This window comes from Cololabis saira, chromosome 16, assembly GCF_033807715.1.
Source record: "Cololabis saira isolate AMF1-May2022 chromosome 16, fColSai1.1, whole genome shotgun sequence".
NCBI lineage: Eukaryota > Metazoa > Chordata > Actinopteri > Beloniformes > Belonidae > Cololabis > Cololabis saira.
Window position 1 is genome coordinate 21,472,508 of NC_084602.1, and position 20,972 is coordinate 21,493,479.

The 20,972-nt window shown below is 43.7% G+C and overlaps 2 protein-coding genes across 6 annotated transcripts in view; one reads left to right on the forward strand and one right to left on the reverse strand.

Annotated features, from left to right (window-relative positions):
• Positions 1–12,055: 12,055 nt before the first annotated feature.
• id2a (inhibitor of DNA binding 2a) lies at positions 12,056–14,984 on the forward strand. Its single transcript, XM_061743817.1, has 3 exons — positions 12,056–12,466; positions 12,753–12,813; positions 14,200–14,984. Exons 1-2 carry the CDS (start codon positions 12,134–12,136, stop codon positions 12,807–12,809), a joined length of 390 nt encoding a protein of 129 aa, XP_061599801.1. The 5' UTR covers positions 12,056–12,133; the 3' UTR covers positions 12,810–12,813; positions 14,200–14,984.
• A 1,474-nt stretch (positions 14,985–16,458) lies between these two features.
• kidins220a (kinase D-interacting substrate 220a) overlaps positions 16,459–20,972 on the reverse strand; it is a 53,111-nt gene continuing 48,597 nt past the window's right edge. For all 5 annotated transcript variants that reach the window (XM_061742882.1, XM_061742881.1, XM_061742880.1 and 2 more), the window contains 5 exons: positions 20,286–20,402; positions 20,032–20,130; positions 18,866–19,084; positions 17,865–18,086; positions 16,459–17,576 (listed from right to left, as the gene is read on the reverse strand). In XM_061742882.1, coding sequence (XP_061598866.1) covers positions 16,713–17,576; positions 17,865–18,086; positions 18,866–19,084; positions 20,032–20,130; positions 20,286–20,402 — 1,521 coding nt within the window. In that variant the 3' untranslated portion in view covers positions 16,459–16,712. The remainder of the gene's footprint in view (positions 17,577–17,864; positions 18,087–18,865; positions 19,085–20,031; positions 20,131–20,285; positions 20,403–20,972) is intronic.

The following is a 20,972-nucleotide window of genomic DNA, read 5'->3' on the forward strand; positions in this document are numbered from 1 at the left end:
CTACCTAGCACTAGACTTCTACATACTGTAATGCAACGATTGCATATTAATCATTGTGGGTAACATTAGCAGAGTTTAAAGCATTGTTGCTTGCTTTATTTATGAGCTAGCTTAATCCAAAGCAGACATTTAGTTACGTTGTTTATGGATTTAGGAAATTGAATAAAATAAACTCCATTACCCATCCTCTTGTTACTACAAGTACCCCAGACACTGTTTTACTTTTTCTTTTTTGGAGGGGGAGGGGTTCAAAAACTCCATAAAACAAACTCTATAAAGCAAAGGAGAATTCAGGATCTTCCAATTTTTTTCAATGGAGCTGCAGAGTTCCTCTCTTTGCAGCTGATACTCAGCAGCCATTGGCTCATCTGCGTTTGAGGGCAGGTCTTACCGACAGGTCATTTGAACAACAGTCCTCTCCTCCAGGGATGACTGGTCTCTTCAGTTCCCAGATGTGTATGTGCTGTTACTAAAAGATGAGGGGATGTGACAGACATCTCACCGTCCTAGGTTTTTGATGCTGCGATCAAATTTAAAATAGCCCCAATTATTTTCTAGAGACTACATTCCCTCAGTTTAAACATTTGATATGTTAATGTATTCGAAATAGAACGCAGGTTTTTAAGATTTGCAAATCATTGTATTATGTATTTATTGAGTGTTTCAGCTTTATTTGGATTTGTTTTTATATACATACATGCAAGGAGACGTGTGTCTCAGCTGGGATTTCATGACATGCGTATATTCTAAATCCACTTCAATTTGTGGTCTTATTTAACGCAGATGTTTTCAATTTTTTTATTTTTTTTATCAGCAAAGCAAAGAAAAGAAACACTTTGCACAGAAATCCCAATTAGGGATGATCAAGTATGGTTACTGGAGCAAAGACACACATGTAACCGACACACACACGCACACATGCATATACAGTCAATGGTGCCTTTTTAATGTTTTCCTCTAATTCGATTTATACGGATAAAACACTCTCACAAATAGATTACCTGCTACATACGATCCTCCCTTTCACTGTGAAATCGTGGCACAGCGCCACATCCTCCCACTGCTTCTTCGTCCATTAAAATACAGATGAGAGCGTTTTACAGCACGGGCCAACAGCAACGCCTCCCAGCTAATCCACCAGCAAACACAAACATCAGATGAATTATCTGTAATGGAGAGGACTCTGTTCTGGCACCGCTGACGGAGAAATGAAACAAAAACATGAGTTTATTTTGGTAAATATTTGGATTTCATTTTGATTCTGCTTTTCATGTACGTAATTAGCTGGCAAATATAGATCTGCAAGGAAAACCCTTGCGTTTTCACCCGGGGCATCGGTGTCTTGAAGTGTGCTTCCAGCAGTTCTTCTTCATTCAAGAGGAAAGTTTCTTTTCTGTCAGCATTTGAAAGGTTTGTCAACCTCAGCTTCTAAAAATGCACTTTAAGAGGAGAACTCCAGTCCCTGGATTCTTCATCCATCCATCTACAGTACCCATCCATCCGTCTATCCGTGGCCAGCAGCACACTTGACAGTTTCACTGGCTCAGGAGCCAAGCAAACAATGCTGCTCTGACAAGCGAATCTTTCCCGTGTCGGAATCTCATCTACTTAAAGCGCTATTTATTCAGCACACATCCTTTTAATGCTGAATCTTGGCAGCGGCGCATGAAATCCAGCACCTTAATTCCATTAGCTTGTTACTCCAATAAGTCCCAATAATCTAAACCTAACTTTAACACATACACTGACTCAGGAAATGCACAAACCGTAGCTGCTCCCTTAGGGGCATTTTAATAACACTAATAGCCTTGAAAGGTTGATTCATTCTACTGATTTCAAAGTAAATGACTACATTAACCTGTTGGCTGGGACTAACAGTACAGGATCTTATGTAATGGAGGAGGTAAAAACTGGCGGCAGTAGTTTAACATAAATGGCTTTTTTCTTCTTTTTTTAAGGGTTTAATAAAATGACATCACATAGATGTCATAGCTGGAGAAAAGTTGTGATTCAAACTCTTTCTCTTTTCTGCCAGCAGCTTAGTTTCCCACCATCCTGAATGAGCCTCCCTAGGCTTGATTATAGTCCACACAGGGTTCAGGCTATTGTTGATAAGAGAGTGAAGCGTCTCTTCAAATGGGGCTTAGCGAGTGTCATTCAAAGGCTCTGCTCTTCATCTCAAAAAGTGACTCAGCCTTTGTTAGTCAAGGGGTAAAAGAGGGTCCTTTAAGACCCAGATGCCCTTGGTGGGGGGAAAAAAAAATAGATAAACTGGTGAACGTGAAAAATGCAAGAAAAGAAAAGACAAGGAAAATGGGGACAGAGAGAAACTTAGCGTCACGAGACAGACAATCTAAGAGAAGAGCGAACGTGAAAGTAATCGGGATATTAGGAGGACGGCGGGATAGAAAGGCATGAGAAAGTGTGTGCTGGTTGGTCTGATCCTATGTGAGCCGATGAGGTGGGTGACGGAGTGGGGAAGGGTGAGAGATAAGAGCCGAAAGAGGATTAGGGCCGTGAGAACCTTTGTTGTTGTGATCAGTTAAAAGCACTGCCTCTCAATGATCCACCTGACCACTTCAGTGTGCTTACAGCAGCAAATCTGCATGTGAGGGATGGCGAGACACCTTCAGCAGTTCAGCCCACGAACACAGACGCCGACGCACATGATGGAATGTCCACAGCGTTTCTAAAAGATTCCACCAATGACTTACTGAAAGGTCTGAAAACAAAACTAGCTCAATATAACTAATCACATCACATATTAGTTGTTCTGCATAAACCCTTCCACATGCATGTAATCTAGGTCACTGCTAACATAAAAGTATTGAATTAAATGCAGCTTGAAGGGGCTTTGAAGCATCATTTAGAACTCCCTGTTAGGAAATAAAATCGTTATTCAATAACTTCCTGGATGGATGCTGCAGAGAATAGATTATGTGATTTGTGCCGGGGGGAAATACACAGAAACCTCTTAGAGAATTAGTTGTTATGAGTCTAGCCGCAGTTGTTGATTTGTTTTAAAGGATTTCTCTACTTATGATGATCAAAAAGGAAAATTCAAAATTATCATATATGTATATATATATATATATATATATATATATATATATATATATATATATATATATATATATATATATATATACATACACACACACACACACACACACACATAGGAAAGATCTTGCAAGAAATGTCATCTTTGATTTCAGATTTTTCGTTGTCATGGTGTTGTCTATGTATCTCCCAGTCCTGTGTCCTGAATTAACAGTCTTTCTTTTTTTTTTAAGTAATTTTCAATATTGGGATGTGGATTCAATGGAACAACACATTTTTCACACTTGCTCTGTAAACAATAAGTAACGCTTCAAAGACAGTGGAAAGCCTCTTGGCAGTCATGTTGTTAAGCTGTCGGCTTGGACTGGAGCACACTTCCTTGTTTTCTTATTGTTTAAGCGTTTACAAAAAGAAAAGAAAAAAAACGCTTGTGGCATTAAAAACATTGGGTATTTTTAATTAATAAAGACATTTCAACTGACACTGTGCAGCAGAACAGTCATAAAATCACAACCATAAAAATCAAGAGGGAAAACTTGTTTTGTTTTCTCATCAAGTCCCATTTGAAAAAAATCTCTTGTGGAATTATTCCAACTTAAGTCGAAGCACTTGGTGCAGCCCTTCTCTAAACACCAGGCACACCGTTTACCTCGGGAGAGACAGGACAAGTCCGGGTGGTCAGAAACAGCACAGGACTCGGCAATGAATCAGCCGGGACTGGCCTGTGCTGCGTTTTCACAGAAACAAGTGTGTTCCTACATTAACTCTCTCTTCCCTCTGTGCTGTATAAATAGATAAAGATTGAGTAAGAACGAGAAGCCTGTGGTTAAAAGGAAGTGGGCTCTGCTGCAGCAAAGAGATACATCTGAAAGGAACAGAGCTCTTCTGAATGGAGAACTTAGTCCGAAAAGACTCTGTCTTCTTCCTTCCCGCTTTGTTCTGTCTGCACAGCTGTGGTACGTGAGCTTAAAATGATCACGTCACTTAAAAACAGTCAAAAGGAGTAAAAGGGGGAGAAAAATGTTGCATAAACTTTGTTCTGTTAACTTCTGTATTTGTTATCTGTACTATACTGCACACAAACATATATATATATATGTTATATGTTATGTTATATATATATATATATATATATATATATATATATATATATATATATATATATATATATATATATATATATATGCTTTGTTACGTTTTCTCCAAGGTAGGAACCCTCCCGTCCTGTATTGCTTGTTGTTAAACGTTATCAGACCCAAAAGCTTAAAACTATTATTTGATTTCTCAGTCCCGAGCAGTAGTAACTCAGAGATCTGAGATGAAAGGTGCGAGCAGTAAAAGCCACAGCAGGTAAAATTATTAACAAGTGAATTAGTTGTAAAATTAGAATATATCAAAAGACATTTTGTTGTTCATCACCTGTGCAGACAGCAAGATTATCTTACAATCTGACAAGGCTGCTACCAGGACACGAGCAACCACAGATATCAGATGACTTGTTGAACATGTGCTTCCTCAGATCTGTGGAAACGTTTGCAAAAATGTGGGCTGTCTGCACAACAAGAACGTAATGATTGCCTTATGAAATGCAGCGAAACAAAAACGGCTGTGTCTATACACCTTGGTGGAAATTAAACAGGGTTTGACTCATTTGTCTCTGATTTTCCAGGTTGAATCTCTTTGCCTTCATATCTGTTATATGCACTTAAAATCAATGTGGATCCGAAGTTGACAGGGCTGTTTTGCCAAGTTCTAGCTGTAAAGCTGTCTTCGATGAAATAAGAAAAAAAAAAGAAAAATAATCGTTGAAAATTACCATGTCATTTACTGCCTGCGATGCTTCTTGAAGATGCCTCCCTGGGGAGGTGTTTCAGGCAGTGCAACCAGGAGGAGGCCTCGGGGCAGATCCAGGACCAACTGGAGGGATTATATCTGTCAATGGACGGGCTTCAAGTGGTGGTCGGGTAGAGGGAGGTCTGGGGCTGGAAGTTAATGAATGGATGAATGGACAGACAAATGGAGAATCAAATCAAATATTCAATTCAACTTTACTTATGTAGCTCCAAATGATGATGAATGTCATCTTAAGGCTCTTCAGCAATACAGTCCAACTCATTCCAAAGTACTAAAGTCGCTAAAATAACAAGAATAATTAAAGCTGCAAGCAGCGATGAACGGGCCCTCGCGAGTGCAATTTTCACCAATAAAAGTCAAGGACTCAAAACTAAGTCCGATGACACCACCCATGACTGTATGTCAAACCATTCAAAAGTTATGGCAGAAAATAGGACCTATCACATATTGACCAATCAGAAGAAGGGGCGGGGCTAATTTGCACCAATTATGTTCAAGGACTCAAAACCGCACATTTTGATGTATAACACACCTGGGTGCACGTTACAGTTCGGGCCGCATTAACGGCCGAAGAAATAGCATAAATTGCGCCAAAATTACGCGATTAATTCAAAATGGACGACTTCCTGTTCGGTTTCGGCCATGGCGCCAAGGGACTTTTCTTTAAAGGAGCTGTATGTAAGTAATAAAACAAATCATAAAATGACCCCGATATGTCAACTGACATTTAAAAATCATGTTCATTTCAAATACTTATGTCACTGACAACAGCACTCAAGCCAGGATATTCCAGTTTAAAAAGAGGAGTTGCAGCCCTCAACTGATGTTTATGTTGTCATTTTTTGTTTTGGCCTGAAGCTCCACCCTCCACCTATCTCCCAATCACCAAGTCAGTATTGTTTCTGAAGCTCCACCCTCCACCTATCTCCCAATCACCAAGTCAGTATTGTTTCTGAAGCTCCACCCTCCACCTATCTCCCAATCACCAAGTCAGTATTGTTTCTGAAGCTCCACCCTCCACCTATCTCCCAATCACGAAGTCAGTATTGTTTCGGCATCTGGGTTGCCAGCTCGGCTCTAATTATCGCAGCCATGGCAGCCTACGTTCCTGCTGCATTCTGCAGCCTACCTGGCAACCTCTGGTCGGGGGGAGGAGGGGGAGGGTACACGCCCGCTCAACAATATTTTGAAAGTGACTGCAGTACCAGTTTTGGCCATTTCTTACAGACGGCTCCTTTAAGTTGCGACATGATACAGGCCTGAAAATAGCTGAGATAGGCTCCAGCAGACCCCCGTGACCCTGCAAAGGATAAAGCGGGTATAGATAATGGATGGATGATACAGGGGTGTACTGATTTTCGTGCATGTACGTCAAACCGCATTGTGGGGCTTGAGGCATGAAGTGTTCTAGGGGGCGCTGTTGAGCCATTAGGCCACGCCCATTAATGCAAACCATTAAATATCAAATGTTTCACCAGGCCTGGCTTGCGTGCAAAATTTGGTGACTTTTGGGGCACGTTTAGGGGGGCAAAAAGGCCCTTGTTTCGTCGGAAAAATAAAAACGAGAACAATTCCTACAGATACAATAGGGCCTTCGCACTGTCAGTGCTCGGGCCCTTATTATTGTTTCGCTTTGGGAAAACCAAAGCCTGCATCAAAACTTTTCTCTGATATAGGTGACTGTGAAAAGGAAAAATTCCTATAGACCTATAAATTAAATCGAGTAATTGGAATAAAGTAAGCAGAGGGGTGAAAGAGTGTCTGAAACACTGGTTGAGGTGGCTGCCTGAACCAGGTCCCAGGCGTCACCTGGTTATATCATCACTGTGGTACGACTGTTCTGTCTGCTGTTTCTGATGAGTGTACTGAGGTACAAAAAGGGGGAGACGGAGCAATAGCTTGGTGCAACCAAAGTTCCCAACGTTAAAAATGCATTGCAACACATATGGGGAGGATTCCAGTGCAACTGGGTCAAACATAATAACAGAGGTGTGTAGACGATGGTTTCAGTCTCATATTCACAGTCTCAATTCCCCCTGGAATAGAGGAACCTGACAAACTGCCGACTGGGATTGAAACAACCCCAGCGTCATTGCTGTGCTCACTAAAAATGACTTCTGAGAGATGACGAGCACGGACCCGGTGACATTACACCGTTACTTTACCTCTGATGCACCTGCTACATCTGAACTGTAACCGACTCTGAGGCCGTTAAAGCCATGATGGTAATGTTGAGCAATTTTCTGCAACACAACTCTGAGACAGATAAGCCATCCCTGCTCCTAATTTGCACACAAACACCAGCTCACCTCTGTGCTTTCTGCTGCAGAGAAAATCTGATTTCCACAATCATCCTCGATACAGTATGTTCAGCTAGAAACCAAACTGTCATATTCCATGTGCTAAAGTGGAGATATGCAGATATCTGATTACGGGGGCACAGACTGCTCGCTGCAGTGACAGCTGTGCCGCAGTGATAGGTGGGCGACAGCAATGTTAACGTGACAGTATGCCAACAGGCAAAATTGCCCAAAAAGTTATACTGCATCCAACTTTTCCACACTGCCAACTGGTTGGTGGATGTCGGCTGTCCAAGAGGATATGAGCGGTTCAACTGTAGACACAAAATCAGAGGAGTTTAATCAACTTTGGGTATACGTGTTGAAATTATTCACTTTATGGATGTTAGTTACAACATCACAGTGTGTTTCTGTGGCTCAGCTGTCCACCGCCATCCTCCTCGTCTCTCCTCCTGCAGGCAGCTGTGTGTTGTGGGGGAGGAGTGGGAGGAAGGTCAGCCTCCAGCAAGGCTTGGAGTGGCCACTCCACCACCAGCCTGGAAGGCACTCGGGCAGCAATGGTGCCTTTTGTCTCTCTGTCCAATCTGGCCACCTGATCTCTCCCATCCAGCCGGCTCTTCCCGCCTGCATGTGCTGCTGCTGCTGCTGCCGCCGCCGCTGCCTCTCACATAACAGCAGAGCCAGGCCTCGTGGCTGTTGCTCAGAGAGCATAGAGTCCCATCTGGACCGCATGAGGGACTGAACACCAGATGTATTTCAGTCAAGGCCAAAACAAACGGGCTTAAATCAGAAGTACCTTTTTGCCTGTGATGCACCAGTTACCCGTTTTGATGTTCAGGAAATTCAAAACCCAAAGAGGCAAATTTTTTTGCACAATTCTCATCACAAAAACTAAATCACACACAGCTCAGTCTCTAACAATCAGCCGGCAACCCCGTCTGCAGACCGTGCTGCAATCACTTCAGCAGCAGAGTTATGTTTGCTTTGTTTTCAGTCGTGGGTTCTGAGGAGCTGATCACCCCCCCTCCCCCCTTTCCCCTGCACGAACAAACCACATCACTGCTGTTTGGGGGTGTATGATAAGAAACCCCGCCCCGCAGGGTCGACGCGGCTACAAGAGTCCCTGCGCCACTCGGAGATGTGCACAGTCCTGCACGCGACAGGCGCGTGCCATCCAGGAGGAGAGGAGCCGTCAGAGCGCGTGACTCTTCAGCTCCCTGGGACCGTGGAGGGATTGTAAAAGACGCGGTATACCGTATTTGTTGTGGGTGGGGGGGTTTCTTTAAAAATGTGTATTTTTCCTTTTTTTCCTCAAAAACGCGTTTTGTTCACAATAGCTCAAATGTGGGTAATAGTTTCATCGTTTCCGCTTTTGCGTGTTTAACATTTAAAGTTTAGATGCTCGACACTGGAGGCCATTTCTGATACCCTTTTATCAGCACGAAGACGTTTTATTGTCAACTTTTTTTTTAACTGCATGACAGGTCACACACTTAAAGAGTATATAAATATATATATTTCTTTTCCTTATCCACTTTTGGCATTTTGCTGTAATTAAAATGTTTTTGGTCATGAAGAGGGAGTGAAAAATGAGCTTCATGTTTACTTTGAAAATGAGGAGCAGCTGGGGGGAGGAGGACCGGAGCGCAGACAGAGTGACGCCGGGCTGCAGGGCGCTCTCCCCCGGCTGCCAGCTCCGCTTCTCTACCGCTCCCCTCACCTCCTGAACCCGCACTAATGGGGCTGTTTGACCGACAAAAGCAGGCTTTATTGGCTGCGACGGAACACTCGGAGAGGGAGGAAAAAAAACTTTATAGATAGTAGTGCAGCTTGAATCTTGAAAAGATCCGACTGTTTGCTTGCAGGCACAGATTCAGCTGTAGGCTGCATACAAGAATCAAACTACTCAACTGTTTTTTTTTTTCAAACGTCCTTAGCTGCAAGGTCTAATTTAATGGGCTACTGCTACAACTGGAAATAAATAGCCATGAAGTGTGCAAAGACAATCTTTCAAACAAAAAACAATCTGATGAAAACTGTCACTTTATATATCAACCTAAAATGTTAGTTTTTCATATTTACAATTTTTTAAATTATAGAATTATTTAGCCTTGCAACATAGAAATTGAACGGTCCAAATAAAAAATCAACTCATTTACACCGTATGAAGTAGAAATAGTGCCAAACAAAACTTCACAAACAAAAAGTCACAGTCCTGCTTTGAATGTATCACTGAGGTGATGACATGAAAGTCAAATCTTTTTAAAGTAACAAAAATACTCAAAAGCACTATAACATATTCAGATACGTATTATATTATCATATACGTAATATTATAATTTGAATAGGCTACATGATAAATATTCAGAATTCCTATGCATTTTGTGTCTAAAACACTCAAAAAAGGGGAAGTCTAGTCTTTATTTCCATATAAACTGCAATGCGGGTGGGATAAGTTACAATAAATGGAAGTTTATCTTATTCACGTGAGAGTAACATAACAGTAAAGTAACATTTCATGGCTGGTGTGGGAGTTTTGAAGTGTTTGTGTTGAGAAAGTCCGCTGGTCCTTGAAAGCATCACGGGACCAGCGTTCATCCCTCCTCTGGTTCGGACCTCGATCAGCTGAGAACCACCTCCGACTGACATCCCCCGAAACCCCGTCTCCATGGAAACCGCCTCCGCGGCGCCGCGAGGGCTTGGCTCGAGGGCTGCTGTGAATGGGGTGACGTCACGGCGCCGGCGCCAGAGAGTCTGCTCCGAAGGAAGAGCGTGAGGGAGCGGGGAGGGAGAGAGAGAGGGAGCCAAGGAGAAAGTGGAGACGGAGAAGAGGAGGAGGAGGAGGAGAAGGAGAGGGATGGGGGGTGTGGGGTGTGCAGCAAGGTGAGGCTACTGGTGCCGCCGGTGGAGCACTCAGCTCTGCACCGATGTGCTCTTGCGCCAATTCATCACCTGTCTGTCAGGAATCAAGGCTGATTTATGGTTCCGCGTTACACCAACGCAGAGCTAACGGCGTAGGGTACGCGGCGACGCGCACCCATACGGCGTAGGGCTCTACGTCGATTTAACGCAGAACCATAATTCAGGCTTCAGTCAGGGGCGTCGTGCGCAATAGGTACACAGCTGCTGGGGCGAAAGCAAGAAGGGGAGAAAATGGAAAATTTCCATCGCGCCAGATGTGGACACAGTCTGCAGGAGCTTCAGATTATGTTAGAAATGCATAAAAAAATAGAACCGTGCGTAAAAACAACGACACAGATGGTGTTTTGCTGGATTGTTGAAGATCCTGCAAAAAATCCTCTCTGGTATATTTTATTCCGACAAAAGGAGACGATTTATGGAGTCAAAAATGACCAAACTCTTTAGAGTTGACTTCGCTGTATAAGAAACCCACTGGACTCTACGTGATGAATCCCTTGTTTCTCCACTTTTCCTTTATTATCTTTTGAGGATTTCATCGTTTTCTATATTTCATCTTACTCGTCTAGCAATGAATAAACTGAAAATATTGGGGGGGGGGGGGGAAGCACAATCACTCCTCCTTAAGTCCCAGAATCCCACCATTCAAGTCAAACTTCTTCAAAAAGAAAAAGACATCATGAGATATAGTCACCTGGACCCAATTTAATCTACAATCGCCTTCACCTGCCCCTGGGGGTAATTACTTAGTGGAGTATAAAACAACCTCCCTGTCAAATGAAGAATGAAGCGTGAAATTCCCCAAAACAAAGGGTTCATTCAGAAAACATTAAAATGTCAGCTACTGTTAGACACTTCTTCAAGTGACATTGACAAATTTTAGCCAGTTGCAGATATACACGAAATATCCATCTTTAACAGAAGCCACATTTGGAATAATAGTAATAAAAAACCAACATAAGTGAACTGAATCGATTTACCCAATCCTAAAACTCTGCTTTATGAGTTCCAGTATATGTTTTGTTCTCCTGCGTATAACTTTAAAACCATTATCGTAGCTGGTGTCACAGTTACTCCTCATTCATTTTACCTTCCACCTTCAAACTACATCTTTTATTAAGTACAACCGACTCCTGCACTTGCCTTTAGCCCTCCTTCATGCATACTGACTGTTTTACTTGATTCATTGTTTTATCTTTTGTATTGAGTTTTAATGTATTTTTGTGTATTTATATAACTTTGTTTTTTTTTTTTCATCTTAGCTCCCTCCCCTTACCCCCCTAGGCTTTACTTGTAAATAAGAAATTTGTTCTTAAATTGCTTGCCTGGTTAAATAAAGGTTAAATAAAAATAAAAAACATGGTCCCCTGTCATCACTCCACACCCCAAACCACATATGAATGTGTTGGAAAAAGATGAAAAAAAAAGGGAAATTAAATACAAAGAGGTATGATGATTACAAAACTCTGATCGTGAGTTCTTATAATCTGACTGGTCCCCTTTTGAATTTATAAATACATCTTTCAAATCGCTTGTGCAAGTATAAACAAGACAAAAGAGCAATATCGTATTTAAAATTTGCAAGAACAGGTACTGACGCGTATTTAAACCTCGGCACTGTCTACTGACATCCGTGCAAATCATTAATTTTCTTGATCAGAAACAGGTAAGGGCTTAATTTTCCAAATTGCCCACCGGAGCTGCTGGAGCGCCCTCTGGGTTCCGCCTACAACATGCGTTGCCACTGGTAACGCAAGGGGGAAGGGGCGGAGCTCGAGCGAGAGCAGCCAATGGGAGGACGTTACTCAGTTGATTGACAGCTCGTCTTCCTCCAATCAGCGCGCTCGACCCGCCCACCTCGCTCGGACAGCCCCGCTGCCTATATAAAGAACACTGACAGCTCGGTAATCCAGTCAGATCGCTGATCGTCTAACAAAAAAAAAACCCAGGACTAACTAGAAGAAGGAAGAGCAACCCCTCTCTCTCTCAACTGCTCAAAAATGAAAGCAATAAGCCCCGTGCGGTCCTTCCGGAAAAACAACGCGAATTTATCAGAGCACTCCTTGGGAATCTCTCGCAGCAAGACCCCGGTGGACGACCCGCTCAGCCTGCTGTACAACATGAACGACTGCTACTCCAAGCTGAAGGAGCTGGTGCCCAGCATCCCGCAGAACAAGAACGTCAGCAAGATGGAAATCCTGCAGCATGTCATCGACTACATCCTAGACCTGCAGATCGCGCTGGACTCCAGTGTGGCACTAACCAGCCTGCACCACCCGTCCAGGACCCCCCTCACCACCCTCAACACAGACATCAGCATCCTGTCATTACAGGTAATTACACTGGAACCGCACTTGGAAACCCCAGTTTCATCATTTGGTTTAATTTATACGCGTGCATTTTTATTCTTGAAGGCTTTTTAAATTGTGCGCAGTTGTGCCAATGCGTAAAATAGCGCAAAATGGGTGGTTTGCAGGTTTTCTTTTCCTCTTTTGTTCAGAATATGAAGAACAACAAGAGATTCTAGATAGACTTAGATTATATTGCGGCTAGGGATGCCGCCTGCTGAATTGAGAGTAAAAGACTAAACATTTGGTGCGTGTGTGTGTTTGTTTTCAGTCCCCGGAGTTGCCATCAGAGCTGATGACAGATGACAGCCGGACTCTGCATCGTTAAAGCGGTAAGTAGGCTGTCCTCATGTCTGCTGCTGCATTCTGGCCAGGGCTTTCAGCCTGTCTCCCACAGTCTGCCCGAGCAGAATGGGCTAGAATTACCACTCTCCCATATATTTGCTCCCCTACTGGTCTCGGCTCACGTTGATCTAAAGCCTGATTTATGGTTCCGCGTTAAATCGACGGCGTAGGGTCCGCGGCGACGCGCACCATGCTCTGCGTTGGTGTAACGCGGAACCATAAATCAGCCTCAATGGTCCCAGTATGTTTTTGTGTGAGGACGCGCTGCCGTCGGAGGGCCGGTGTTGTGCCAAAAAGTGATTGCCTGCCAGAATATGATTTCTCCCCTGAAAATGGGTCTTTTTACCTGCCAAAAATGGATTGAAGGCCAAATACAGTTAATGAAAGGTTGTTTCTACCTAAATATGATTTGATCTCGAGTGAGTTGCCTGCTAGAATTTTCAGATTATGAAGCTCAAGAATGAGATCAAGTTATATTTAGGCAGAAACAACTTTTCATTAACTGTATTTGGCCTTCAATCAATTTTTGGCAGGTGAAAATGTCTATTTTGTGTTGTAATGGTCCTTTTTAAAATAGTTAAACGCAATACTGTGAGCTCTAGTGTTTATATTATGAAGCTCAAGAATGAGATCAAGTCATATTTAGGCAGAAACAACTTTTCATTAACTGTATTTGGCCTTCAATCAATTTTTGGCAGGTGAAAATACCCATTTTCAGGGTAAAAATCAGATTCTGGCAGGCAATCACTTTTTGGGCACAACACCGTCAGTCATGACCCATGGCTGACTCTTCAAACCAGTACCGAGCATAGTTCCTATAGTCTAATCAGAGGCAGATCACATCGCTATAGTTCTGCTTCAGGGCTTCATTATGTCCGAAAGGTGACCCAGATTATTCAAATTAAGTGCGCGGCTGTGGCCGAAGACGCAGATGTAAAGCGTGGAAGATCCTCACTCCCTTCTGCCATGGTTCCCTCTCCATAAGTAGCTGCCGTCAGGGTTGTATTATACCCTCTTGTGTCTATAATGAAGAGCATCTGCAACAGGAAAAATAATGGCTGTTTGGATTACTGCTACTACGATGTCTGCACATAATTGGTACAAGAAGTGTGTAGGCGCCAGCTGAGCGGCAATTACGCTGATTCTTCCCCAGATTGTAGGCTGAAGTTGTAGCGAGGAGTGTGTGTTTTTTGTGCGCGGTCCCTCCTTTCCCCCGTCTATGTGTGCGTACATCTGGAGCGCAGAGTTTGCTTAGTATTGGGAGTGTTTGGTTAAATGTTAAAAACTGCGGCTTCCTCCCTGGCGCCAGTCTGTCCGGATCTCTGCCCTGTTTGCATTTTCTAAACACGCCTCTCTTTCTCAATCTTTTGCAGGTGTTTGGTCAAGACGCAAAAAAACACACACACTCACCAGGACCTGGGGAGCAGGACTCTCCCACCCCCTCTCTCCTCCTCCTCCTCCAGCCTCTGTCCTCCCAGGCCTGGATTTTTTTTATTTTATTTTTTTGTTTCTGACGATGAAATCAAGAGACTTTTTTTGCTTAATATGGGACAATCTTATGTGATGTGATTTGTTTGGACACTTCATTATTATTTAACTTAAGACTCTTTTATTTGTGGGTCCTTTCTGGAAAATGGAAGGCCCTTATGTTTTGCAGCGGGAGGAAAAATGAGATTATTGTCACAAGGATTATTTCCCCTCCCTCACCCACCCACCACCCCACACACGCATACACACACACACACACACACACACACATGCACACACACACCCGCCCGCCCCTCTCCTTGTTGAACTCTTCGCTTTTTTTGCGGAGGTGGGAACGTGTATAAAGCAGAAAACTTGGTTAGTTACTGTGTATATAGATATATACATATAAAACAAACAAACAAAAAAAAAAGTTTAGTCTTGTCTTGTCAGATTTGTTGGCACATGAAGGACTGGACTATGTTTAAAACATACGAGAGAAGGAAGGAAGGAAGAAAAAAAAAGTTCGAGTGGAATCTTGTGAACTCTCTCTCCTCGGGAGTTTATATTGTATAGTTGCAGGATTTGAATCTTCTGCAAAAGTGTAATGTTGTACTTATGCTGAAACTTTTTATAAAAGTAATGTAAATTGTACCCTTTTTTTTATACAAAATAAATGAAAAACACAGCCTGAACATGTTTCATTTGGGGGCAGTTTTGGGAGCATGGTGCGTAAAAGCAGCAGCTGGACGCGCAGCGGTGCGTGGACGCGAGCGCGCTCATTGTACATCTGACACACTTACATCCCACAAAGGGTTCTTATCACATCCGAAGTATGTGACCTATAATGATCACAAAAAAAAAAAAAAAAAACCGGTGTCGACACTTGAAGGGGAAACGCAAACCTGGAGGCACATGCTTGCATTAAAAAGCTTATTTAGGGCGCACAGACTGACTGCACTTTTACTTTCTCACATGCTATGTAAAGTAAATAGGATTACGTGGTTTAGCGAGGCAGTCTGAGCCAGCCATTTAAACACCAAGCCGAGGTTGTGCTTTATTTTTAAATGTGCAGACAATTATGGAAAACATAACTGAGGGATGGGGGAAAAACGCGATGTGGCGCGTTAATGATCAGCTCCAAGCAACTTTGAGGTTTTGAAACTGTCTCTGCGTGTGTTCAACCTTGAATTTACTGATCGATACAACTCTGAAGATGAAATAAAGTAGCTCTAGCAGCTTTTTCACTTTTTTAAAGATCAGTTAATGAGTTCAAAAGATGGCTTTGAAAAGGGTTAAGGGGTGACTGATAGCGGTGAAAACCCACAGGTCATTTACCCTCTCCCTTTCACAGGACACTAACCTTCAGAGTAGATTATTTTACCTCGGGGAATTTAATTGGGATCTGTATTGATCAGGGTTGATAGTTTCTCTTGACCATCAAGCCAGGTTTAGATTAAAATGAAAGTGATTCACAGATGAGGTAAAAGTACCCGCAAATCCTTGTTCCCAGAGTCAAAAGTCCCCACGTGAGAAGTCTTGTTGCTCTGACAGTTTCTTATTGACAGCACACACAGCACGCCTGCAGCAGGTTTGCATGGAGAGTGCGCCATCTATCGGGCAACACTAAAACTACAATTAATCAGCTAAGAAACTCTTAAAAGGAGTGTTAGATGACGTCCTCCGGTTTATCCCAGTCCTAGTTTACAGAGTTTCATCTTCACATATTAAAAAGAAGATCAGAAAAGAGACACCACCACAACCACTGTGCATTTCAAAAAGATCATGCGAGGAAATGTTTAATTCACAAAACACATTGTGCAAAGGCAAACGTCACTTCAAGTCACAAACCAACAATTCATTACATCAACATCTATGCAAAATGTTGTAATTACCAAAAAAACAGCACGAAACAATGTGCACAGTGTGTCTCAAGAGGTGAAAGGCTTCAGTAACACTTCAGTAACAAGTTTTTTTCAGTTGTAACTACCTATTTCCTGAACAACACAACACGTTTTACTTTGAAATGTTAACATTCTTTCATGAAACATCAATTCCACACAAAAGCACCACATTCACTTAGGAGAGAATCACACCAACTATCAGAAACACACACAAAGTCCTCGTAAAAGGAGAAGATCCTAATTGGACTGGACCGAGATTTTTTTCTTGAAATCAAAATCCAAATATGATTTTCGTTTTTTTTTTCTGAACGGAACGGGATCGTCTTTTATCAAACATTTAAATCTTCTGGATGCACTACATTTGACTTTTATCAATACCTCCTACATTCACTAACATCACGAAACATTATCTATTCAACTTCTTTGGAACACGTCTTTCCATCAGCAGTTTGATTTCACTACACACGTCACCAGCAGCCTTTACAAGACCCAGCTCAGAGACAAGCACTCCGGGACTAGAGGACGCTCTCTCTCTCGTCTCCCAGGCTGATGCTGCAGAGGTTCTGGTTGTGGTGGATAGTTGCGGTGGTGGTGCTGGTAGGGCTGCTGCCGGGGCTGATGATGACGGAGGGGATGGACTCCGTCCCCGTGGTGTTATCCTGCTGCTGATGGCTGTTGTTGGCGTTGGTGTTGGTGTCGCTGGGGCTGCTCGTGTTGTTATTGAGGGTGGCGTTGCTGTCCGAGCGGTTGAGGTTGCTAACCGCGTTGAGTGGCCACCCCTCATCCGGGCTGCTGGCCATCAGGCTGGCTTCGGACGCAGCCTCGGAGCAGATGGACATGCGGGCCACGGTGGCGTCCTGCAGGCCGCTCAGGCTGCTGGGGAGAAGGCCTCTCTTCTTTACTAACCCTTCTAGCTCAAGCTCAATGAGACTGGACTTCAGTGCTTCTCTCTCTTTGTCGGCGTTTCCTTCGGCCTCCTCCAGGGAGGGTTCGGAGGAGCTGCCACTGGAGCGCATCCCTGAATCACACGAGTCCTTCTTGACCAAACCAGCGAGGACAGCAGGCTTGGTCATTACCCCTGAAGGCTTTGTGTTTCCGTGTGAAGCACCAGTTTCCTCTTTCCCGAGGAGAGGTGTGGTGGTGTCAGACTCCTCTGGACCAGAGTCTTCTTCGTTGGGCAGCTTGTGGTAGTACGACCCAGCTCCCTTCTTCTTGGAGGAGGTCTTGGAGGAGAAACTGTGGTCTAGCTTCTCGTCCTCTTCACTGATGGGGTCGAGGAGCTGAGCGTCTGCCCCTGTGGGAAAATCTGTGGCGTCGCTACTCTTGGAGCCTCTCTTGGTGAAGGACTTGCGGCCGTCTTGGTCGGTTCCTTCCTTGGCCTGAGGAAAGGGAAGAGGAGTCACGGAGGAGAACATGGAAATGCCTCTGAAGAGGGAATTCTGATCCCTACCTTCCGCGCCAAAAGAAACCAGCGAGAATACAAGCCAATTATTAAGTAATGCAACCCAGCTGAGACTTTAACTCTTTACGCTGGATAGTACAGAAAAACGCAACACAAAAAAAAAAAAAAAAAACAGCTTCCTGTAAGAGGAGAGTGAAAACTTGCACTAAAATGTACCAAACTAGTGTTGTCATTAGTAATGCTGTGATTAAAAACATCCACTCACCCCTCTGTCCTCTGAGCCGGCAGCCTGCAGGAACTGTCCAGGGTGGGGCTGCACCGGCCTCTCCCCCCCGCTGCCGGACATCTCCACCTGAGCCATCTGAGCTATGTACTCCCTGTAGGCATCACGGTACTCAGCCTGCTGCTTGTCTGTCAGCTTGCAGATGTCATTAGAGGATTCCTGTGAGTTGAGGCTGGACATGCTTGAAGTGCGAAGATTTGCCACCTGACAAGAAACAAACCAAAAAAAAAACTGGGTTGATGTGCGAACTGAAATTGCTGAGGAAACATGTTTATCTCAAACACTGCTGAGCTTCAGTAGCTTACAATCACGGGTTGTTGATAAAGGCACAGAAAAATAAATATGCCGTAAATGTGCAACTTGACAGCATAATCATGCATTTAAATTCTACAACTGACTTGCAAACATTGAAATATTTAGAATATGAAAATTGGATAAAGTGAAAAAGTTACTGGCACAGAGCACAGATGGAGTAGCGATGAAAGCTGCGCTGTGTTTTCAGTGCTGGGATTAAATTTGAAACAATTCACAAAGTGAGACCATTTAAAATAGCACCAGAGCCAGCTGTCTATGTGTGAGTGCTTGCGTGTGTCTCAGAGATACTGCAAATTGGGAATAGGGAGGGTGAAAATAACAAACAGGAGGCCCTTTGACACCTCTTGGTGTGCTGCAGTGTGTTTATGTATTTTTAATTCTGCAAAATTCAAGAGCAACTGTGAAATTCAAGCTTCCTCTGCTGCGCTCGTTTCTCTCTGGAAACCACATAAATGCGAAACCGCTGAGGTCACCAGCACGCAGGCCGGGTTGCAGCAGACACACGGCCATTTGACAGTTTGAAGGTGCAAACTTGACGTTAACCATTTGGAAGTGTTTCATACTCACATTTCAGTGAAAAGGAACTACCTTTCATCTATTTTGCATGTGTTTGCGCGCGACAGCGAGCTTCCTCCCATTTCTAAGAAAGTGGCGATGGAGAGACTCACCGGCCAGTGTGAGTTGTTGCTGTGTCTGGGAGGATCCTCCAGGCCCACTCCGCTCAGCTCCTCAAAGCTGAGGTGGAGGTTGTAGGCCGCTCCTTCGTGCTGGGCTCCCCCTGATCGTCTGGCGGGCTCCCCTTGGACTACGCTGCTGCCTTGCTCGCTGGCAGCTCGGGACTCATCCTGGAGCGCTGCCTGGCTTTCAGCGTGTCGCTGTTCCATCACCTTAAATATAAACCACGGTTCAATATTTCTGATGGACGAGTCAAGTAACTTGAGTTGAGTGATTTTGTCTGTCCATTTGTCACTGATGTTTTGCAAAAAACAACTTGGAGAAGGTGCATTAGTGAAGTAAGTTCATCTCATCGCTCCATGACTTTGCTAAATAAGAAGCGTTGGGGACGTTGCTTCAGCGGAGGATACACTCTCGTAGTTTTTCTCAGAGCATGTGACTCACAAAGCAAGTACGTTGGACAACAACTAAAGCATGTGCTTGTGAGAGGAACTATGAGCTGCTCCTTAAGCACAACTCCTCAACTGTCCTCTCTCCCCTAACAATAACCTGCCTTCATCCTGATATCAGCAGTCATCTCCAACCAGATGGCTGTGGTCACAACATCCTAGCAAAGCAACACTGGTTTTTATGTGGAGCTGTAAGGCCGCAGCACTTTCCAGCTGCTTCTAGGCGAGCCCCGCATCCAGACTCCAGCAAAACACAAGCAACTCCGGTCTCTGCTTTGCTTTTAGGAACACAGACTGACATTTGATGAAGTGGAGCCGGCTACATGTGTTAGTGATTTCAACCTCGGCTCAGCAGACTGGACTCCTGGCTGACTGACTAGCATGCTTCTTGTAATAGGGATTATAAAATCTCTATCCCAATATGTCAAAGTAGGGGGAAAAAAAAGTCTTATTATGAATTAATGTCTTGTTTTTTTTTTAGTTTTGAAGGGGATCATCTGCAAAGTATTACAGAGTGAAGAGGATGAATGCCACTAAAATGATTCAGAGTTTTTACGCTGAGCGGTAACGAAGTGTTAAATGATGATGTTGGTGGGCTGATGCATGAAACAGATTTTTTTTCTTTTTAATTCAAAACCAAAAATATGATCATAGCAATAACAATAGATTTTGAAGTGATCAAAACACAGTAAGAGTAACTTTTGTCTCACCACGCCTCTAAAGAGCTGCCAGTCACCAAAGTTCATCTCCATCTCTTTCTTCAACTCGTCTAAGTTGCAGTGAAGAAGCACTCGGCCATTTATATTAGCCTGCAAATGTAAACATACAACATAAACAAGATGCACTCATTAAGAGAAGTGGAGCAGAGGGATCTGGCCCAAAAAAAAAGCATCAGAACGTGTAATAAAACATTTAAAAAACAAGCGGTAACTCACAAACACCAGAGGAAGGTTTCAGAGCGTACCTTTTTGATGGTAGCCGTGTACTGAGGCAACATGCTGGGGTCGATTCCATCTATCTGTTTGAGCCGCTCACACACGGCATCGGTGCTCAAAGAGCTGAGCAGGGCGGCAGGACCGGCCTACACACCAACAGATCAAACACACAATTAGACAGTTTTCAGGAATTATCACAGCAAACTCACACACTCTGTTAGAGCAGCTCAGCACTCCTAAATCTCTGATTAGTGCACACGGAGCAACAATTCCTGTTAAATGTCATGCAAGCTTGTTACTGTGAGGCACACGGAGATGCAAAAGTCAAAATCCCACACAGTAACTCTACCGGTTACACACGGTGCAAGTGTAAAAGTAAACAAAGCTGCCAACTTATCCAAATACACCATTACATCCTCTCATCCCACTTTTTTTTTCATCAGTTTATATTTAAGCACGTAACGTGTGTGCACAGCACTTAAAAGGATGGAGTCGGCAAGTCTGTGAGCCCCCACAGAGCAGAGCCACACTGAGCGGCAGTCGCTGTCGTGTGGCTACGAGGCTTGATGTGACTAATACCAGTTGCCTGTTGAAGCAGCCTAAGGCCTCACACATAGCCGGCGTGCCAACCGCTGGCACAGAAACCAAACAAATCTCATCCATCCTTGCCTCTCTTTGCTCACTTACCCCCCTCTCCCTCCCTCTGGCTCGGCTAT